General features: G+C 47.3%; 1 protein-coding gene across 1 annotated transcript; it reads left to right on the forward strand.

The window, feature by feature from the left end:
* The first annotated feature begins 244 nt into the window (after positions 1-244).
* Positions 245-23,552, forward strand: GPR45 (G protein-coupled receptor 45). The gene is made up of 2 exons (XM_066621898.1): positions 245-323; positions 22,184-23,552. Exon 2 carries the CDS (start codon positions 22,405-22,407, stop codon positions 23,536-23,538), a length of 1,134 nt encoding a protein of 377 aa, XP_066477995.1. The 5' UTR covers positions 245-323; positions 22,184-22,404; the 3' UTR covers positions 23,539-23,552.
* Positions 23,553-23,601: the final 49 nt, after the last annotated feature.

Genomic DNA, 23,601 nt, shown 5'->3' on the forward strand with positions numbered 1-23,601 from the left:
GTTGTAAGTGCAGTGTAGGAGGGGTGCCAAAAATGTATGGGCCCCGGTGCCAAACGACCTTCGTAAGGCACTGATTGTCACCGTAAGGTCTGAGCGCAGGCAGGATGCTCTACGCCAGCCTGTGGAGACACTGCGTTTGGGTACCGCTTCTGCCGCTCAGGGGAAGTGGCCTGCAGAGGGCGCGCTTCCCCCGGTCTCTGCCAGGCAGGAGGAGGATGCGCGTCGCCGCGGCGCGCTGGTGGGACGAGGAGGCTGAGCCGGAGCGCGGCGGGCTGGTCGCAGCCTCTGGCACAGCTGCGGGGAGGCTCTGCGGCGGAAACAAGGTCGGTGGATGGGGAGAGGAGGGGGGCTGGGAAGCGTCGCGGCTCCTTCTGGCCTCAGTGAGACTCTGCGCGGCCGGCAGGGCTCCTCTCTCTGCGGAGACCGGGAAGCCTGGGCTCCGAATGGCGCTGCAGGAGCAGCCTGAGCTGTCTGGCAGCCGAGAGCCCAGTCCTAGGCACGTCTACTCAGAAGTAAGTCCCATCGTAGTCAATGAGGCTTACTCCCAGGTAAGTGTGGGTAGGATGGCAGCCTTAGAGCCCAAGCCTCTGCATGCCTACTTAGATCTAAGTCCCACAGTCAATGGGGCTTATTCCACACTTACCTAGGAGTAAGCCCCATTGACTATAATGGGATTTACTTCTGAGTAGGCATGCATAGGATTGGGCTCTAAGGCTGCCATCCTACCCACACCTGGGAGCAAGCTCCATTGACTATAATGGGACTTTTTTCTGAGTAGGCAAACATAGGATTGGGCTCCCAGGTAAGTGTGGAATAAGCCCCATTGACTATAATGGGACTTAGATCTGAGTAGACATGCTTAGGATGGGGTTCCAGAGGGGTGCACAGGCAGACTTTCCTCTTCCTCCTCTCAGTGTTATTGACAGCAGCCCAATCCCTGGCTGATCTCCACTTCTGATGTGTCTTCCCAAGAGCACATGGGGGAGAGCTTTGCATTGCTTTGCATCCCCTTGGTGTCTGCAAAATGTAGGGGAAAAACAATGCTGCACCAGCATTGTGAGATGCAGGGAAGGGAGCAAAGCCTGGCTTATGTAACTCTCCAGTCGTCCAGGTCTCTCCTCTGCAGGCACCTGTTTGGTCTCGAAGTGGAGAAAGACAAGCAGTGGTTGACATGTACAGGGTTCCTAGGCACCAGTGCTATTCATTTATTTGTCCATTTCAGTAGCAGGAGGAATGTGGGTAGAATTATGTCCATATCAACTGAAAAGTCCATTCAGAACCCCTAATTGCCATTCATTGCAGTGATCGAGTTGGGTTTCTAAAGATAAGCTGAAGGAATAGGAACCCCCCCCCCCGAAAACCATTCTCCCTCCCCCCATAATCTGTGGTAAGGTCATCCAAACCACTCATGTTCTCATGCCAAAAGTGGGAGAACACAGACCAAGAATCCCAGTTCTTGAGGAAGACCCTGCTGGGATTGTGGCACTGGGGACTGGACTTGTCCTTGCATTTCCTCCAACCATGCAACGCTGCTGAGAGCTTCCAAGCACCATCTAAGGCCTGGATAGGGCTGCCTGGGCCTCTTGGGTGTTTTGCACCAGATGCCCCACAAACAAAAGGGCATCTGTCCTCTGTTCCATCTCCAACCTGGTCCTGCCACCATTATTGCTCACCAGAATGCTTGTGATGCCAGGGGTGGTATAGAGGTTTGGGACTTAAAGCTGGAAGATGCTTTGTGGGTGACCTTGGGCTAGTCACTCTCTCTCTCTCAGCCTCACCTACCTCACAGGACTGTTGTGAGGACAAAAAGGAGAATGAATGCCAGATGCATTCAAAATGCCAAAATGCCAGATGCAAGGGATGGCACCAGGAAGTATGTCTCTTGTTATCTTGTGTGCTCCCTGAGGCCTCTGGTAGGCTGCTGTAAGATAAAGGAAGCTGGACTAGATGAGCCTAGGGCCTGATCCAGTGAGGCTGTTCTTATGGGGGAAGCACCATGTACACCTCCCTGAGCTCCATGAAGGGAGGGTGTATGAAACTGTGAAAAAAAGGAAAAAAATTTTGTTTAACATTTTTGTCAAAGATGACCATAAACTGGAAGTTCAGGAACTGCCCCTTAGACATATCCCCTCACCCCCAGTACAAGAGCAACCCCCTCTGTGTGCCAATCCTGGACGACACGGGTCTCTTTGAAAATGTTAAAAGATGCGCAGGGAGTTAGACTTTGTTTTTGGGTTCGATTCAGGTTCATCAGTAACTGTATTTCTCTAGTTCAGTTTCAGTTCAGAAGCTAACCTTAAAAAGTGATTTGGTAACTGGTTCAGATACTTTGAACCAGTCCAGGATCATTTTATGCAGAATAATCTCAAACCCTTTTGCTTACAGTGTATTGCAATAGAATGAACGCATTTATAACCATTGGTGTAGTTGTATGTTTAAAGTGTGATAGCTTGTCATGACATCCCCCCATAGTCACATCCCATTAAGAAAATCACCACCACCACCCCAAAATAAACTTTAATTGTATTCATTAGAGTGTTCTCTTTTCCTGCCACTTACTTCTACTTTGAAAATTGTTATACAGGCAGGCCCTCAGTTTCAGTTATCCATGGATGTGCTTCCCCATGTGCATTAACATCAATTAAGCTTACCAGGGTAGTGTATACCTTGCTGAACACATCAGGTTGCTGTAAGTGGATTCCTGTACAGGTTGCTATAAGTGCTTAAGCTGATAGTACAATGTGAACATGCACTCGGAGGCCTGAATACATGATTAAACTAGCTCTAATGGTAAACAGGAAGCAGTTAACTTTCACTGTTAATGTTTAATGAACATTAATGATAGTTTAATGTTTAGCATTAATGATAGTTTAGTCAAGTGTTCAGGCTGCTAGCAACATGTTCACATCACTCTGTAAGCTTAAATGCTTACAGAAGCCTGTTTAAGCAGGCTATATCTTGCCCCATAAGCTTTTAAACAATTTTAATGTACATGGGGGGATGCAGGGGCATGCGAGTGGGGGCTGCTATGGAAACAGGTGTCCCCCGTATCTGCAGTTTCTGTATCCAGGGGAGAAGGAGCGTCCATGGAACAGATCCTCCGTAGATATGGGGGCATACCTGTACTTCATGTAAAGATCTTAATTTGTTTTCATTCCAGACTCTTGGAGCAAATTGTCATAGTTTTAAAACAAAAGGATAAAAATTGAAATACGAGTCTAAAGACCATCCCAAATAAATATAAAAAGTATATAAGTGTGCTGGTCTATGCATGTGGTCTATGCATATTTACTTAGAAGCATTGTTAAGGGTAACAATCTAAGGGTTGTTAGAGTTGCAACCCTTTGTCTGGTAAAGAGTTGTATGGAACCTTGGAAGAGCAGGCACACAAAACAGCATACACCAGCAGAGTTCTTTGAATGCAGTGGCTATATTTCAGAGCAAGGGTTATCACAGGTAGAGTAATCAGTAAACAGTCCTAGTCAGCACAATGAGCAGTCAGTCCATAAACAACAAATCCAAATCAGTTTTCCAAGATACACAGTCAAAGTTCATTCCATGGTCAGTAACAACATGTATATACTCACATCCAGCCTCCCAAGTTACTGGCAGCAGTTCAGTAGTCTCCTACTACACTCCTACTGCTGCACTGGAAGCTCAACAGACCAAACATTAAGTAGCTGGAGTGGCCAATCAGTGTAGGCTAAACCACACCCAGGGTGAGGCAGTCACAGGTGTTTGCTGATCCTGCTGACTCCAGCAATCTGCACCTGTTCCTGAACCACCTAGTTGGCTGTGTTTCTGCCTTATCCAGAACATAGACCTGACATCCTCCACTGTATTCAATAGGACTTACTGTCAGGTAGAATTGCATACAACTGTAGCTTTAATGTAACATGAGCTGCATACCTCCTCTCAGGCACCCCTTGGGAAAGACCAGGGGTACCCAAACCCCGGCCCGGGGGCCACTTGCGGCCCTCAGAGGCTCCCAACCAGGCCCTCAGGGAGCCCCTAGTCTCCAATGAGCCTCTGGCCCTCCAGAGACTTGCTGGAGCTCGTGCTGGCCCGATGCAACTGTTCTCAACAAGAGGATGACTGTTCGACCTCTCACCTGAGCTGTGGGACGAGGGCACCCTCCACTACTTGCTGTTTCACATCTGTGATGCAGCAGTGGCAGCGAAGGAAAGTCTGGCCTAGCTTTGTGCAAGGCTTTCTATAGGCCTTGAGCTACTGCAAGACCGTCATTCATTCATATAAGTTCCATCTCTAATATATTCATTTATGTAAATTTATTCAAATTTTAAATGGTAAATTAATTCTTTTTTTTCTGGCCCCCGACACAGTGTCAGAGAGATGATGTGGCCCTCCTGCCAAAATGTTTGGACACCCCTGGGAAAGACAATAATCTGCAGGCTTGGCAAATTTCTCAGTTTGCCTTCTGCTAAGCCCAGTGCTTCTTCTATGCTACAGTCCTTTCGAAAAGTTTCAAAGGCAGCACCTGAGGCATCAGCATTCCTGCTATAAGTGAAGTCCCCAAACTCTTCTCCCTTTTGATAACACCCCTGATTGTAACAGTTCAATTTTTTAAATATATATATATATTTAAATTCTTTTTTTAAAGCCATTTCTGCCCAATCTTGCATATACACAACAGGGAACATATGTGTACACCTGTGGGCTGAGCAGAAATGCGTTTATTTTGTTTTGACTGACAAATGAAAATAAACCAGTCATACCATTGCAGGCTGAGTACCTGATTATTGAACCACTAATTTTGAATTAGTTGCTGCTTTTTTTGGGGGGGGGGGGGGGGAGTGGTTCAAGTTCAAGGCAACCAAGAGATTGCAGGTTCAGGTTAATTGGGAAAACCTAAATATACCAGTATTTGTATTTGGGTTCAGGTTCATTTTAACTCCCTGCTTGTAATTGGTGTGACTTTTAGTAGCTGTGGTATTCATTGTATTGAATATCAGAAGAGATTTCAATGACATACTGATGGACATTTAGGGGTGTCAAACGCATTTCATACAGTGGGCTGAATAGCATTCATGATGCCTGCTGAGGTCCGGAAGTGATGTCATTAGGCAGGAAGTGATGTCATTAAACAGATCAAAACCAGAAATAAGCACTCTGTTCTTGGGTAGGAACATTAGCTGCAAATGACAGAAGAGAAAATACACAAATCTTGATCATATTTCAAGGGATGGGAGAGCCCAGTTATTGTGCAGGCCACCGTTTCACCCTTGCTGCATTGCTCAGCAACTGAGAGCCCGAGGGTCAGCTAAAAAGCTTCTGTAGGCTGCATCCGGCCCCCAGGCCTTATGTTTGACACCCCTGACTTAGAAGGTCAGAGGTAAAGCAAAGAATTCACCTTCCATTTGAACGAATAGTAGCAGACCCATCTTTGTTTTAATATGTGACTTTTTATAAATGTAAGCCCACATTGGGAGCAGGGGCTGGAAGACTCCATTGAAAGAGTATGAGTAGGCGAGCTGTCCTGAATTCTTCTGCCAAGCTGCAGTTTATGTTCCCACAAACCTTTCTCCTTGCTGTGCTTACTTCTGGTACTGGGGCCTAGCTTACATCAGGGAACAGACTGTAGGAAGGGAAACCATGGAAGTGGAGCTGGAGGGAGAGGGAGAATTTATTGCTAGCATTGCTAGTTTATTGCTAGTTCACACCCCTTTTCTTCTTCAGACTAGACCCTTTCCCAGTTTCTGCTTTCTATATGATTGGATCAGACCTGCATTTAAAGAGATTGAACTGCCACTGTCACCATTTGGCCCTTAGTTTCTCCAAGCTGTCATCCCATCCCCCTCCCCACCCCATCATTGGAGGAAGCAGAGAAGTAAACCAAGTGTTGCTCACGAGGAGAGCATACAAAAAGAAGATGTGGAGGCAGTTGGGTAGAGTGGTCAGGCAAGTGTTGGGCTGAGGGAGATGGTGGGTAGACACAGGGTTCAAGGCACTACCCACCAGCTTTCCACATCCCCCAGCCTATCACTCAAATCAGCCATTTCAGTCAACCTTATGAATGGGCCACCTGTGCTCTTCCCCTCCACCAACTTAGTTCATAAGCGCACTTCATCTCCCTGCATCAATTTGGATCATGTTTACAGTACAGCCTTAAGCCAGTTTAATAGTCATTCTTTCTCCCCACAGAATCTAGAAACTGACTTCAGATGTGTGGGTGCTAGAGACTTCAAATGGAATACTCTGCAGTCACACCAAGTTCCCAGGATTCTTTGCAGTAACAGCTAAACTAGTGTATTCACAATGTATTCACCTGGGACGGCCAGCCCCCTTTCAATCAGGAAGGAAGGAGGGGGGAGGAGCCAGCCAGGAGTATAAAGCTAGGCAGGCCATCGCGTGAGGCTCTCTGCAGACGCGTGTGGCCTCTGGGAACCCAGTGCCTCGGGAACTAAGTGCCAGGTAAGGCACAAGAGTTTAGCATCTGGGCGAGTTCAGCAGCAGGGCGAGGAGGCCAGGGCCCCATACGCTGCCCTTCCTCTTCCCTTGAGAAGAGGGCTGCTATCCAGTGTACGGTTTTTAAAAGGACCCCTAAATAAAACAACAACAACAAAAAAAAAGCTATGCAGTCAGACAGCCAGCAGCAGGGTGGGGGCTATCCAGTGTTCTGCATCGAGTGCCACATGTATGATTATATGCCTCTGGGGCATAAGTCATGGGTGTGTCCTCGATGCAAGGAGCTCCAGGCTCTCAGGGAACGCGTCCGCTCCCTTGAAGCCTTGGTGGCCGACCTGGAGAAGCGCAGGCAGCCAGAGGAGGACCGTGGGGAGACTTCTGGGGACGATCAGGCTTCGTCCCAACCTCAGGCGTGCAGCTCCTCGGCTGCCCGGGTGGGAAGTCTCGGGACTGGAGGACGTCATCCTGGAGAGGAGGGAAACAATCCCCTAGGGGGGATCCCTTCTCCAGGGGATGGGCCCGTATCCGAGCGCACTCGGGATACTCCTCGGCGGGAGGGGGGTCGGGGGCTTCTTGTAGTGGGGGATTCGATTATTAGAAACATAGAGAGGGGGGTTTGCGACGGATGTGAGGACCGCATGGTGACTTGCCTGCCTGGTGCGAAGGTTGCGGACATCACTTCTCGTCTAGACAGGCTAGTAGACAGTGCTGGGGGAGAGGTAGCGGCTGTGGTGCATGTCGGCACCAACGACGTGGGCAAGTGTAGCTGGGAGGTCCTGGAGGCCAAATTTAGGCTTTTAGGCAGGAAGCTGAAAGCCAGGACCTCAAAGGTAGCGTTCTCTGAAGTGCTACCTGTTCCACGCGCAGGGCCAGCTAGGCAGGCGGAGATCAGGGGTCTCAATGCGTGGATGAGACGGTGGTGTAGGGAGGAGGGGTTTAGATTTGTTAGGCACTGGGGAACGTTTTGGGACAAGCGGGGCCTGTACAAGAGGGACGGGCTCCATTTGAACCAGAATGGAACCAGGCTGCTGGCGCATAACATTAAAAAGGTGGCAGAGCAGCTTTTAAACTGATCCCTGGGGGAAGGCCGACAGGAGCCGAGGGGCATCCGGTTCGGAACTCCTCATCCCTATGGGATGAGGATGGGGAGGTTAGAGAACAACAAGACAAAGGCAGGGTAGGAGAAGAAATTGGGAAAGGTAGGGTGATGGGATGTGATAGACGGTTTGGCACAATGAGAGGATGCGGGGACAAAGGAGCCAATAAGCAGCCCATCCTGGGGCATTCAGTGTATAAATGCTTTTATGCGAATGCCCGAAGTCTACGAGCAAAGGTGGGAGAACTGGAATGTCTGGTGACAAGGGAAAATATTGACATAGTGGGCATAATGGAAACCTGGTGGAATGCGGAGAATCAGTGGGATACTGCAATCCCGGGCTATAAACTCTACAGGAGGGACAGGCAGGGACGTGTTGGAGGTGGGGTGGCCCTTTATGTTAAGGAAGGGATAGAATCCAGCAAAGTAGAGATTGAAGGTGGGTCCGACTCCACCGTAGAATCTCTGTGGGTTAAATTACCAGGCTTGTGCAGCAATGTAATACTGGGGGCGTGCTATCGTCCTCCAGACCAGAAATCTGATGGGGACCTTGAAATGAGGAAACAGATCAGGGAGGTGACAAGGAAGGACAGGGTTGTAATCATGGGGGACTTCAATTATCCTCATATTGACTGGGTCAATTTGTGTTCTGGTCACGATAAGGAAACCGGATTTCTTGACGTGCTAAATGACTGTGGCTTAGATCAGCTAGTCACGGAGCCCACCAGAGGACAGGTGACTCTGGATTTAATTTTGTGCGGTACGCAGGACCTGGTTAGAGATGTAAACGTTACTGAGCCATTGGGGAACAGTGATCATGCTGCGATCCGTTTTGACGTGCACGTTGGGGGAAGAATACCAGGCAAAACTCTAACAAAAACCCTTGACTTCTGACGGGCAGACTTCCCTCAAATGAGGAGGCTGGTTAGAAGGAGGTTGAAAGGGAGGGTAAAAAGAGTCCAGTCTCTCCAGAGTGCATGGAGGCTGCTTAAAACAACAGTAATAGAGGCCCAGCAGAGGTGTATACCTCAAAGAAAGAAGGGTTCCGCTAAATCCAGGAGAGTGCCCGCATGGCTAACCAGCCAAGTTAGAGAGGCTGTGAAGGGCAAGGAAGCTTCCTTCCGTAAATGGAAGTCTTGCCCTAATGAAGAGAATAAAAAGGAACATAAACTGTGGCAAAAGAAATGTAAGAAGGTGATAGGGGAGGCCAAGCGAGACTATGAGGAACGCATGGCCAGCAACATTAAGGGGAATAATAAAAGCTTCTTCAAATATGTTAGAAGCAGGAAACCCGCCAGAGAAGCGGTTGGCCCTCTGGATGGTGAGGGAGGGAAAGGGGAGATAAAAGGAGACTTAGAGATGGCAGAGAAATTAAATGAGTTCTTTGCATCTGTCTTCACGGCAGAAGACCTCGGGCAGATACCGCTGCCCGAACGGCCCCTCCTAACCGAGGAGTTAAGTCAGATAGAGGTTAAAAGAGAAGATGTTTCAGACCTCATTGATAAATTAAAGATCAATAAGTCACCGGGCCCTGATGGCATCCACCCAAGAGTTATTAAGGAATTGAAGAATGAAGTTGCAGATCTCTTGGCTAAGGTATGCAACTTGTCCCTCAAAACGGCCACGGTGCCAGAAGATTGGAGGATAGCAAATGTCACGCCTATTTTTAAAAAGGGAAAGAGGGGGGACCCGGGAAACTATAGGCCGGTCAGCCTAACATCCATACCGGGTAAGATGGTGGAATGCCTCATCAAAGATAGGATCTCAAAACACATAGACGAACAGGCCTTGCTGAGGGAGAGTCAGCATGGCTTCTGTAAGGATAAGTCTTGCCTCACGAACCTTATAGAATTCTTTGAAAAGGTCAACAGGCATGTGGATGCGGGAGAACCCGTGGACATTATATATCTGAACTTTCAGAAGGCGTTTGACACGGTCCCTCACCAAAGGCTACTGAAAAAACTCCACAGTCAGGGAATTAGAGGACAGGTCCTCTCGTGGATTGAGAACTGGTTGGAGGCCAGGAAGCAGAGAGTGGGTGTCAATGGGCAATTTTCACAATGGAGAGAGGTGAAAAGCGGTGTCCCCCAAGGATCTGTCCTGGGACCGGTGCTTTTCAACCTCTTCATAAATGACCTGGAGACAGGGTTGAGCAGTGAAGTGGCTAAGTTTGCAGACGACATCAAACTTTTCCGATTGGTAAAGACCAGAAGTGATTGTGAGGAGCTCCAGAAGGATCTCTCCAGACTGGCAGAATGGGCAGCAAAATGGCAGATGCGCTTCAATGTCAGTAAGTGTAAAGTCATGCACATTGGGGCAAAAAATCAAAACTTTAGATATAGGCTGATGGGTTCTGAGCTGTCTGTGACAGATCAGGAGAGAGATCTTGGGGTGGTGGTGGACAGGTCGATGAAAGTGTCGACCCAATGTGCGGCGGCAGTGAAGAAGGCCAATTCTATGCTTGGGATCATTAGGAAGGGTATTGAGAACAAAACGGTTAGTATTATAATGCCGTTGTACAAATCGATGGTAAGGCCACACCTGGAGTATTGTGTCCAGTTCTGGTCGCCGCATCTCAAAAAAGACATAGTGGAAATGGAAAAGGTGCAAAAGAGAGCGACTAAGATGATTACGGGGCTGGGGCACCTTCCTTATGAGGAAAGGCTACGGCGTTTGGGCCTCTTCAGCCTAGAAAAGAGACGCTTGAGGGGGGACATGATTGAGACATACAAAATTATGCAGGGGATGGACAGAGTGGATAGGGAGATGCTCTTTACACTCTCACATAATACCAGAACCAGGGGACATCCACTAAAATTGAGTGTTGGGCGGGTTAGGACAGACAAAAGAAAATATTTCTTTACTCAGTGAGTGGTCGGTCTGTGGAACTCCTTGCCACAGGATGTGGTGCTGGCGTCTAGCCTAGACGCCTTTAAAAGGGGATTGGACGAGTTTCTGGAGGAAAAATCCATTATGGGGTACAAGCCATGATGTGTATGCGCAACCTCCTGATTTTAGGAATGGGTTAAGTCAGAATGCCAGATGTAGGGGAGAGCACCAGGATGAGGTCTCTTGTTATCTGGTGTGCTCCCTGGGGCATTTGGTGGGCCGCTGTGAGATACAGGAAGCTGGACTAGATGGGCCTATGGCCTGATCCAGTGGGGCTGTTCTTATGTTCTTATGTTCTTAATGCAGTATCAGTTTGTTGAGGAAGTTTGTGTGGTTCTCTTGCCTGACCTACAACAATCAGAAAATTGCAAGTTGATTCATTTCTTGGAGTGATTCTGGTGGGATCACAAACTGCATGTTGGGAAATTCTGAGCCTTGACTTCTGTTCATGAGACATGTGATTAGCATTTTCCTGGAGGGTTCCTGATATCCTGTTGTGGAACCAACCTCCTGACTTGGAAAATGTTGTGATGCATCTATTATTGCATTATGATATGATTGTATTTAACTATAAATGTTTTACAGCCCAATCCTACCCCCTACCACCAATGCCAATGCAGCTGTACCAGAAAAGGCGCATGCTGCATCCTATGGTGGGTGCATCCTATGGAGTGACCTGAAGGCAAATGGAAGGTACATAAAACTACATACCTTTCCTGGGTTGTCTGGTTGCCCCCCCCCCCACCATAGGATGTAGCATGTGCTCCAGCAGCAGTTACACATTGCGCCAATGGGGAGGCACAATTTTTCTGCCCAGCTACAGTAGACCTCTGAGCACAGTGCTGTACTCAGAAGTCTGCCATGGCTTCAGCTGGAGCTTCCCAGCTGACTTTCATCTCCAACTGAGCCATGCTGACCTCCATGCTGCACTTGGAGGTCTGCCATGGCTCTGCAGAAGACTAAAGTCAGTCGGGAAGCTGCTGTAGATGGAACATGGGCAGCAGCCACACTGTGAAACTACCACAGCCCTCCTCCAAACCGGGAAGTGATGTCAAAGCATCACGTGACGTCACAACATTGTGTGATGTCATGACATTAAAGCTCCGGGTACCTCTGCTCCTCATTGCGTTTTCCTCCACCAACCTGCTATCTGAAGCATCCATTTAAGTTGGCCTCATGAATAGGCCAACCCTGCCTGGGACTTTGCATTTCTCTAAATCAGTGGTACTCAAACTTTCCGGCCAGTGCCTCCCTTGACCCCCCCGTGGCTGTTGCCCATGACTCCCCATCATGTTCCTGAGGGTTGGAAGTGACATCATTAAATAGGAAGTGGCCAGAAATATTAACTATATTAATATTAATCATATTAATCATATCATTAATTAAATGCAGATCTTAAAAATATATTATTAATACACAGCAATATACATGCTTTATAAATGATTAGCTGCTGATCACTGTTGGAGACAGGATGCTGGAGTAGGTAGATTTTGTCTGGTCCAGGAAGACTCATTTTTTTAACTTTTTAAGCATACCAATTGAATTGTTTTATCAAATGAACTTTGTGAACAACCAGTCTGACCAACATTACACACACCCACCCCTGTGGACCCCAATCCAACTAGTCATTTCTCCCATTCTCCTTGGATAGGATTGAACCCTTTATTGATTTAATGAAATTAAATTTTTCCAGCAGCTGGTGGGAAAAACAAAAACAGACCATGAAAATAGATCAGAGCTGATAAGGGTTTGGTTAGGAAGCTGATTTGTATCCTGTACTAGGAGACAAGCCTATGTATGTCTACAAGCCTATGCATGTCTATTCAGAAGTAAGTCCCATTAGAGTCAATGGGGCTTACTTCCAGGAAAGTGTGGATAGGATTGGGCTGGCAATCACTTATCAATGGCTGCTAAGTATTCCCTTCAAATAGCAAAATTCATCACTTTAAAAATACAGCCTCTCCTCTTCAATCAAACAACAAGAGTAATAAATCACTTTAAAAACAGTACCCTTTTTCTGCTCCTGGCCAAGTAAAGTGTGTGCTTCTCTCTCTCTCCCCCCCCCCCTTTGCCAATTGCATGGAAACAACTTTAAGACCCCTGGTGACTGGTAAAATAGGAAGCGTTTTATTTGGGGGGGAAGGAGGAAAGCGGGAAGGTTTGGAGATTGAAAGGGGGAAGTGGAAGAGGGAGGGGGTTGAGAAGAGAGATTTCACTTTGATGAGAAGTGATCCCAGGCTGGGAACTAGGAACCAACCAGACAAGGATCAAGGAGGGTTTCTTTCTGATGGTCAGCAAGGACAAGAACTGCAAGCTGAGCATGCTCGGTACCTGCCAGATGGGGGTTGGAGTCAAAGAGCTTTGGAAACAACATGCAGTGAACACAGAAGGCAGCAGCCTCGGAGTGGAGGGAGAAGAGGGTGGGGCGGCAGCAGCCACTCTTGCAGCTGAGCTGAGCAGCTCCTGTTTCTTCTGCTTTAAAAAAAAGCGAAGACGATTCTGTGCAAGGGTGTGACTGTATCGCTGGAAGAGGACATCCCGCGCCTCCCCTTTGAGTTCCTGGCGCCTCCCTAAGGAGCCGCGCCTCACAGTTTGAATAGCACTGCTCTAAATTCTCAGTTTCAGCTTCATTTTGTTCTGATAAACTGCTATATGTGGTTAAACCTGAGCACTTTCGACTTCACTTCTGGGCTGGTCAGTTATCCCTTCCAAGTGAAGGATTGCCATAGTGACCTGTAGAAGAATATCCATGTAGGTGCCTCTCCTGAGGGCATTTGTGTCAGCCTGACTGAAGGCTCACATCTGGAAGCACTAGGCACAGCTCAGAGAGTGCTAAGTGGCCAAGATATTTCATTGATCTCACATGGCCCTTATCACAAGGTTTAACCTAGAAGTACTCCCTTTATCTAAAATTTAACAAAGTGCATTCATTTTAAGGCTCAAGTGTAATCTCAACAGGAAGCATTTAAAACTGTCAGGTTAAGTGGTTCATTTAAATATTGCCCATGTATCATCTCTGTCTTGTCTGCCTGCCTGCCTGTCTGTCTGTCTATATGTAAGGAATGATTTCTCATTGCTGTAAACAAACCTGACAGGCTGTGGGTTAAATGACAGGCACAAGGCTGGTTGTTACCAGGGCATCATTTTCATGGTTATGTTTTTGGATGTTCTGATTCAGAAAAACTTTGTGAAGAACTGTATTTTTTTTTTAAAAGGTAAGATGCCTTTACAATTCAACAAGCTTGAATAAGAAATCATTCTGTGATGGGAACGACTTTCTTAACCACCTCAGATCATGGTTAGTTGCAGAGCTGATGTTTTGCAGTGGTTACTGCAAGTGTGAGCACTGACCAGGAATTCCTTGTTTCAAAAGTCAGCCTGGGACTTACTGACAGTATCTTGATAGTGCCCATCTATAGTCCTTGGATGGTAATGCTGGCCTACCATGGAAGGACGTTGTAAGAATTACTGCAATACCTTGACTTTCATCGCTTTGCTCTTTCAGTTATTTTCAATTATAATCACATGGGAAGTCTCGGGACTGGAGGACGTCATCCTGGAGAGGAGGGAAACAATCCCCTGGGGGGACCCCTTCTCCAGGGGATGGGCCCGTATCCGAACGCACTCGGGATACTCCTCGGCGGGAGGGGGGTCGGGGGCTTCTTGTAGTGGGGGATTCAATTATTAGAAACATAGAGAGGGGGGTTTGCGACGGATGTGAGGACCGCATGGCGACTTGCCTGCCTGGTGCGAAGGTTGCGGACATCACTTCTTGTCTAGACAGGCTAGTAGACAGTGCTGGGGGAGAGGTAGCGGCTGTGGTGCATGTCGGCACCAACGACGTGGGCAAGTGTAGCTGGGAGGTCCTGGAGGCCAAATTTAGGCTTTTAGGCAGGAAGCTGAAAGACAGGACCTCAAAGGTAGCGTTCTCTGAAGTGCTACCTGTTCCACGCGCAGGGCCAGCTAGGCAGGCGGAGATCAGGGGTCTCAATGCGTGAATGAGACGGTGGTGTAGGGAGGAGGGGTTTAGATTCGTTAGGCACTGGGGAACGTTTTGGGACAAGCAGGGCCTGTACAAGAGGGACGGGCTCCACTTGAACCAGAATGGAACCAGGCTGCTGGCGCATAACATTAAAAAGGTGGCAGAGCAGCTTTTAAACTGATCCCTGGGGGAAGGCCGACAGGAGCCGAGGGGCATCCGGTTCGGGACTCCTCATCCCTATGGGATGAGGATGGGGAGGTTAGAGAACAATAAGACAAAGGCAGAGTAGGAGAAGAAACTAGGAAAGGTAGCATGATGGGATGTGATAGACGGTTTGGCACAATGAGAGGATGCGGGGACAAAGGAGCCAATAAGCAGCGCATCCTGGGGCATTCCGTGTACAAATGCTTTTATGCGAATGCCCGAAGTCTACGAGCAAAGGTGGGAGAACTGGAATGTCTGGTGACAAGGGAAAATATTGACATAGTGGGCATAACGGAAACCTGGTGGAATGCGGAGAATCAGTGGGATACCGCAATCCCGGGCTATAAACTCTACAGGAGGGACAGGCAGGGGCGTGTTGGAGGTGGGGTGGCCGTTTATGTTAAGGAAGGGATAGAATCCAGCAAAGTACAGATTGAAGGTGGGTCCGACTCCACCGTAGAATCTCTGTGGGTTAAATTACCAGGCTTGTGCAGCGATGTAATACTGGGGGCGTGCTATCGTCCTCCAGACCAGAAATCAGATGGGGACCTTGAAATGAGGAAACAGATCAGGAAGGTGACAAGGAGGGACAGGGTTGTAATCATGGGGGACTTCAATTATCCTCATATTGACTGGGTCAATTTGTGTTCTGGTCACGATAAGGAAACCGGATTTCTTGACGTGCTAAATGACTGTGGCTTAGATCAGCTAGTCACGGAGCCCACCAGAGGACAGGTGACTCTGGATTTAATATTGTGCGGTACGCAGGACCTGGTTAGAGATGTAAACGTTACTGAGCCATTGGGGAACAGTGATCATGCTGCGATCCGTTTTGACGTGCACGTTGGGGGAAGAATACCAGGCAAATCTCTAACAAAAACCCTTGACTTCCGACGGGCGAACTTCCCTCAAATGAGGAGGCTGGTTAGAAGGAGGTTGAAAGGGAGGGTAAAAAGAGTCCAATCTCTCCAGAGTGCATGGAGGCTGCTTAAAACAACAGTAATAGAGGCCCAGCAGAGGTGTATACCGCAAAGAAAGAAGGGTTCCACTAAATCCAGGAGGGTGCCCGCATGGCTAACCAGCCAAGTTAGAGAGGCTGTGAAGGGCAAGGAAGCTTCCTTCTGTAAATGGAAGTCTTGCCCTAATGAGGAGAATAAAAAGGAACATAAACTGTGGCAAAAGAAATGTAAGAAGGTGATACTGGAGGCCAAGCGAGACTATGAGGAACGCATGGCCAGCAACATTAAGGGGAATAATAAAAGCTTCTTCAAATATGTTAGAAGCAGGAAACCTGCCAGAGAAGCGGTTGGCCCTCTGGATGGTGAGGGAGGGAAAGGGGAGATAAAAGGAGACTTAGAGATGGCAGAGAAATTAAATGAGTTCTTTGCATCTGTCTTCACGGCAGAAGACCTCGGGCAGATACCGCTGCCCGAACGGCCCCTCCTGACCGAGGAGTTAAGTCAGATAGAGGTTAAAGGAGAAGATGTTTCAGACCTCATTGATAAATTAAAGATCAATAAGTCGCCGGGCCCTGATGGCATCCACCCAAGAGTTATTAAGGAATTGAAGAATGAAGTTGCAGACCTCTTGACTAAGGTATGCAACTTGTCCCTCAAAACGGCCATGGTGCCAGAAGATTGGAGGATAGCAAATGTCACGCCTATTTTTAAAAAGGGAAAGAGGGAGGACCCGGGAAACTATAGGCCGGTCAGCCTAACATCCATACCGGGTAAGATGGTGGAATGCCTCATCAAAGATAGGATCTCAAAACACATAGACGAACAGGCCTTGCTGAGGGAGAGTCAGCATGGCTTCTGTAAGGGTAAGTCTTGCCTCACGAACCTTATAGAATTCTTTGAAAAGGTCAACAGGCATGTGGATGCGGGAGAACCCGTGGACATTATATATCTGGACTTTCAGAAGGCGTTTGACACAGTCCCTCACCAAAGACTACTGAAAAAACTCCACAGTCAGGGAATTAGAGGACAGGTCCTCTCGTGGATTGAGAACTGGTTGGAGGCCAGGAAGCAGAGAGTGGGTGTCAATGGGCAATTTTCACAATGGAGAGAGGTGAAAAGCGGTGTGCCCCAAGGATCTGTCCTGGGACCAGTGCTTTTCAACCTCTTCATAAATGACCTGGAGACAGGGTTGAGCAGTGAAGTGGCTAAGTTTGCAGACGACACCAAACTTTTCCGAGTGGTGAAGACCAGAAGTGATTGTGAGGAGCTCCAGAAGGATCTCTTCAGACTGGCAGAATGGGCAGCAAAATGGCAGATGCGCTTCAATGTCAGTAAGTGTAAAGTCATGCACATTGGGGCAAAAAATCAAAACTTTAGATATAGGCTGATGGGTTCTGAGCTGTCTGTGACAGATCAGGAGAGAGATCTTGGGGTGGTGGTGGGCAGGTCGATGAAAGTGTCGACCCAATGTGCGGCGGCAGTGAAGAAGGCCAATTCTATGCTTGGGATCATTAGGAAGGGTATTGAGAACAAAACGGTTAGTATTATAATGCCGTTGTACAAATCGATGGTAAGGCCACACCTGGAGTATTGTGTCCAGTTCTGGTCGCCGCATCTCAAAAAAGACATAGTGGAAATGGAAAAGGTGCAAAAGAGAGCGACTAAGATGATTACGGGGCTGGGGCACCTTCCTTATGAGGAAAGGCTACGGCGTTTGGGCCTCTTCAGCCTAGAAAAGAGACGCCTGAGGGGGGACATGATTGAGACATACAAAATTATGCAGGGGATGGACAGAGTGGATAGGGAGATGCTCTTTACACTCTCACATAATACCAGAACCAGGGGACATCCACTAAAATTGAGTGTTGGGCGGGTTAGGACAGACAAAAGAAAATATTTCTTTACTCAGCGTGTGGTCGGTCTGTGGAACTCCTTGCCACAGGATGTGGTGCTGGCGTCTAGCCTAGACGCCTTTAAAAGGGGATTGGACAAGTTTCTGGAGGAAAAATCCACTATGGGGTACAAGCCATGATGTGTATGCGCAACCTCCTGATTTTAGAAATGGGTTATGTCAGAATGCCAGATGTAGGGGAGGGCACCAGGATGAGGTCTCTTGTTATCTGGTGTGCTCCCTGGGGCATTTGGTTGGCCGCTGTGAGATACAGGAAGCTGGACTAGATGGGACTATGGCCTGATCCAGTGGGGCTGTTCTTATGTTCAAACTTTGTGCATGTGCTTTTCTCTTTCATCTTATTTTATCCAATCCAGTCTTCCATGACATTTGTTGATGTTCTTGTGTTTATTTTTATTTACATTTATTTTATCTGTACATTTAGGTTTTGTGCACATTCGTATGTGTTCTATAGTTAGTTAGTTATATTTTTCACCGGCCAAAATAAATTTTCAGGCTAAATAAGGCTATGCCTTGACATTTATCCTTTTTTACTTTCATCCCTAACTAGACAAAAGTGCAAGGTATTGTTGTACTAAGACTATGTATATAAAGTACTGTATAAAAACCAAGTGCTATACAAGTTTCTTTGCTTCAGACCTCAATAAAGCATCTAAGGCCCATATCCTAACCAACTTCCCCGCACTGACATAGCTGTGCCAGTGGGGCATGTGCTGCATCCTACAGTTGGGTGACAGTCATGGAGGCCTGCTCAAGGTAAGGGAATGTTTGTTTCCTTATCGCGAAGTTGCATTGCCCTTAAGTCAGTGCTGGAAAGTTGGTTAGAACTGTGCCCTAAGTTCTATAATATTCTCGTTGTCCTTTTCCCCCAGCCACTTCCTTACGTTTCCTTGATGATGAATGAGAGAAGGGGCCCGGGGCACATTTAAATTCCCTTTTTCCACTGAAGGATTGACTGTGGAAGGACTGGGCATGCGGAACTGATTTACAGCAGCCTTTGTACTGCAATGATCACTACATTCCTGTGAGCAGTGCTAAAGCAAGGAGGTAGGAAATGTAAGTTTCAGGCCCAAGATCTGGCATTTTTCTTTAACTTTTCTAAAATTTCTTCCCACACTGCTGGCATTTTCCTGCTGAATTTCCTAGACCGAATTTGGAATGACATTGAGAACAAAATGTATTAAAGAGACCAGGAAGAAACATAGAACAGCTGCAGAGGTCAGTCTGATTTGAAGGGGTGGCTGGAGTCGGAACACTGGTCCTTCCATATCCTTCTGTTTTGTTGTCTGTGAGCTGGTGTGAGGTCAGGATGTGGCAAGCGATGTGGCTTGCAGAAACTGGCAGTAGCAGAAGGCATGAACACGACCCAACTTAAGTGGCAGTCACCATAGCAACACAGTTGGTCAGCACTCTCTGCTTGCGTGCCTCACCCCATGATTCTGCTTGTCTGTCCGTCTTCTCGAAGTGCAGTTAGGGTGTCATTCCTGTGCAGCACTGACCTTCTGGCTGCACTCTCAAGGCAACTTCCTGGCACCCTTCTGTGCTGCTGCTGTTGTCATCCCCAGTTGTGCTCAGCCATGCCTGGTAATCATGGCCCTGTCTCTGAAACCGCGCATGGCATCATTGCCTTCGCCACAGAAACTGTGGCCTGGTCAATCCGTGCACCACATCAAGATGGGAATGAAATGGTCAAACGTTGACATGGCAGAATAGACCACTTTGGGCTACAGGCAGGGGGTCACAATTTTTATTGCTCCTGTGTCAGCAGTAATGTGCAAGCTGTGCCGCATGGAGTGAGCCAATCAGGAACTGGTCTCCTTGATATGCTAGTTTTGTTTTGTGTTCCCAGGGAGGGTGTTGCTTTTGCTTTTGACATGGATAAATGCTTTACTAGTGATGGGGGTGGGGGTGGGGCTTTGGAGCTCTCACTGCCTCCCCCACATGTTCTTGGACATGCTAAAGTAATGAATGCATAGGGTTCCTAGCACAGGCAGCATCATTTCCCAGATATTTTCCCCTGTAGACAAACACTGTAATTGTGGTGAATGTGACAAGGGGCATGGTCTATGGGTGTGTTAGCACTGGAAGCAGGGCTTACTGGTACGCTCCCATAGTCTCCACAATCATGTTTTGTTTCTACACTAAAAGGTAACATCCAAACAGGGCTTATCTGAGCTGGAGCCACCAAGCCCAGGGATTCCACGTTTGGAACTAACTTGTGCATGACTAAGTTAAACACTCTGATACCCAGATGGTGGGGGGGGGGCACGGAATGGTTAAATATGTGTTTTGGGCAAACATATGATTATATAAAAAAAATCAGAGCTTGTTCACAACTTCAATTAGTGTAAATAGAGAACAAAATAGCTTGGTTTGTTTACAGCTCATCTTCAGTAGCTTATTGTTACCCAGCATGCAACAATTTGCAACCTATCTATGCACAACGTAGCTCCCGTAATGACAGTTTCCTCCCTGCATTATACAGGTTTCTCCTAGCCTGGTTCTGAAACTAGGAGTGAACCAAGCTGGGGGAAAAGTGCTTAAAACAAATGGACACAGTGAGGTATGGCAGAGAAAGGGTCAGATTTTTGCTTCCTCTCCTTTTCCTATCAAGAGTTAGATCCTCACTCTGCAACGTGGGTGAACAGGTGAGACGCATGGATTTTTGCTTTCTGTAGGACAGGGATGTTTCAGAACATCAGGAGAGCCCTGTTGGATAAGGCCAAAGGTCCAGCTGGCCCAACATTTTTTTTTTTTTTTGCCACAGTAGCTAACCACAAATCAAGGCAGTAGGTCTACCCCACTGGTGCTTCCTCATCAACTGGCATTCAGTGGCATATGGCTGCTGAAAGGAAATTGTATACAGCCTGTGATAGATCTGCCATCCAAGGGTTTGTCTAATCCTGTCCTCAAGTTAGCTAAGCTGAAGACATCACCACATCTTGCAGGTCCATAAACTGTGTGTTCTGTGACTAAGTACTAGTTTAGATTATGTGTTTCCTGCTGGTACCACCAAATGAGACAGTAAGCGGATTCTCTTCACTAATATTGACAGCGAGTAACTGACCAGCCCTGTCAGGAGAATCTAACAAAATGACTTTCTGGGTGAACAACTCTGGAACTAAAGGCATTAAGGGAGAAAAAAAATCCACTCCATCCCAGTACATGGCTCTTGGATAAATCAGCAAGATTGTTCATCTTTGTTATACAGTTCAGTGCACCATAGTGAACTTTCAGGATTGATGTACACTGACTCCAGCAGTAGCAAGTCACTGTGGTTGTCTTGAATCTGCTCCTTCTTTGATAGGCTATCAGTTGGGGGTTATGAATGACTGTGTCATAGCTGGCAGCTGCTACTGAACTGAGGGCAACAAAGTGTGAATTGGAAGTCCATTCTGGAATCATTTACATTGTGAAACAAGAGAGAAGAAAGCAAATTTGGCTTTTTATAGAGTAGTTGGTGATCCTTGTTAGTGAAGATAATGTCAGGATTATGGCAGGCAGGCAATAAATCAATCAATAAATCAATAAGTAAAACTTATTTGCTCTAGAATAATGTTTTACTTTGGTGAACAAGCTCCACTGTAGGTGGTTTGACAATGGTACGGAGCTCTGTGAAGCCCTGCTGTGCTCATATGGCTGTTTTCTATTTTAACACTGGAAATGGAATACAATTGACTGGTTCCACTTCCACAAAACTGGAAGTGGCACGCCATTGCTCTACTTTCACTTCTGCTGACCTGGGGAACCCTGCAGAGGCTCGCGCAGGGCTCTCCGACCCCCAGGACCGCTGCTGCAGGGACTGTTGAGTGCACCCAGTCCCTGCAGCCCTGTCAGAAGTGAAAGTGGAGCAATTGCGCTTCACTTCTGGTTTAGCGGAGGTGGGGTGCGATTGTCCCACTTTCACTTTTGAAGCATTGGGGAGGCCTGCGGACAGCTGCGCAGGGCTCCCACAACCCTGGGAAGCTGCAGGATGCTGTGGTACATACAGCCAAGCCCCTGCAGCCCCCTGAGCGGCGCGATCCCAGGGATCGTGCTGCTGCCTCCTCCCTGCCTCCTGGCTGCCCCCACTCCTTAAGGGAAAGGGGGCCTCAGTCTGCAGCATTGCGATACCTCATTCTGAAAGCCTCTGGCTTAAGGCTTTGTATACGTATGTGGTTTTGAATGTTTTTATAAGCACAGTGATCCAAAGAGCTGCTTGGGCACTCCCAGTCAAAGTTCTGATTTCTTTGAGTGGCAGATTCCCACCACCACCACCACCCCATTACAAACTGCTCTTCAAATTATCTTCAGTTTGAAAAGCACTTTGTGATATGGCATGAGGGTTTGACACACAGAAGAAATCAAAGATTACAGTTAGGGGGAGGGGTGCCTAAGTGGCTCTTTGGATCCAAATCTGAGTATTTTAATAAGACAGTTTAGATATATGAAGAAAGGCAATTCAAAGTTGATTGCAGCATTAAATTCTTAAGACAGCCAGGCAACCAGCTCCTCACTTTTTCCCAGGCTCTAAAAGCTGTTTACCAATAAAGAATGCATCAGAAAATCAATGTAACATAAAGCTAGTTGCTGTAAAGTGGATAAATGGAGCAGACAGGTCCTGTGTTGTATAATATTGGGGCTTCAACACTTCTTGCCCACACTTACTGCAAAATGCAACCAACATTTTTATGTTACTATTTGATAACATTTATTTCTTTTTCCCCATTTTGTAGATCAGAGAGCATTGGAGATATGTGCTTGACAATGGCTGTACCTCTAATTCTACACAGGACCTTGTTCCTTGCCAAAATCACACTGGTTCAGCACTGCGATTCTTGCTGAAGAACAGTCCTTTAGACAGACATTTGGTCAGCGACCCATGAACAGCTGTTTAAAGATTAAGATGGGAAAATGGCCCCAGCCAAAGAGTTAATAGGAATACTTGGCATTACTGATGCCCGTATTTCATACAATGGCATGCAACGAGACTCCTACAGACATGCTTGTTGGCCTGAATTCAAGCGATCAGTTTGCAGATTCCACCTTCACAACCTTGCCTATCCCACTCAGACTACTCCTGGCTCTCATAATGCTATTCATGATTGCTATTGGATTCTTAGGCAATGCCATTGTCTGCCTCATTGTCTACCAGAAGCCAGCCATGCGTTCTGCTATCAACCTGCTCTTAGCCACTTTGGCTTTCTCGGATATCATGCTGTCTTTGTTCTGCATGCCCTTCACTGCAGTGACCGTCATTACAGTGAACTGGAACTTTGGCGCTCACTTCTGCCGGATATCAGCTATGCTCTACTGGTTCTTTGTCTTGGAAGGCGTCTCCATCCTCTTGATAATTAGCGTGGACCGATTCTTAATCATTGTCCAGCGACAAGACAAACTGAACCCTCACCGTGCCAAAGTCATGATTGCCATTTCATGGGCCTTCTCCTTCTGCATCTCATTTCCCTCAGTGGTTGGCTGGACATTTGTTGAAGTCCCAAGCCGGGCTCCCCAATGTGTCCTAGGGTACACAGAGTTTCCTGCAGATAGAGCTTACGTTGTGATGTTAATTGTGGCAGTTTTCTTTATCCCTTTCAGTGTCATGCTGTACTCTTATCTTTGCATTCTGAATACTGTCCGTCGGAATACTGTTCGGATTCACAACCATGCTGAGAGTGTATGCTTGAATCAAGTGAGCAAACTGGGCCTAACGGGGTCACAGAAGCCTCATCAGATGAACGTAGACATGAGTTTCAAGACCAGGGCCTTCACGACCATTCTCATCCTCTTTGTTGGCTTTTCCTTTTGCTGGCTTCCACACACCATATTCAGCCTGATGTCCGTGTTCAACAGACAGTTCTACTACAGCCCCTCTTTCTACGTCACCAGCACCTGCATGCTGTGGCTGAGTTACCTCAAGTCGGTGTTCAATCCTATCATCTATTGTTGGAGAATCAAGAAGTTCCGCGAGGCCTGTCTGGAGTTCATGCCAAAAACATTTAAGATTTTTCCTAAAGTGCCTGGACGAACTAAAAGGAGAATAAGGCCAAGCACAATATATGTCTGTAGCGAGCACCAGTCTGCAGTTTAAAAATAAACCATTAGAAAGACACATATTTGATTTAAGCCACTATTGCTTTCTTCAGTTTCTGCT

Source organism: Tiliqua scincoides, chromosome 3 (genome assembly GCF_035046505.1).
Source record: "Tiliqua scincoides isolate rTilSci1 chromosome 3, rTilSci1.hap2, whole genome shotgun sequence".
Lineage (NCBI taxonomy): Eukaryota > Metazoa > Chordata > Lepidosauria > Squamata > Scincidae > Tiliqua > Tiliqua scincoides.

Bases quoted from the DNA above. Each gene is read 5' to 3' on its own strand.
- GPR45 (XM_066621898.1), top strand. From the start codon at position 22,405: ATGCCCGTATTTCATACAATGGCATGCAACGAGACTCCTACAGACATG.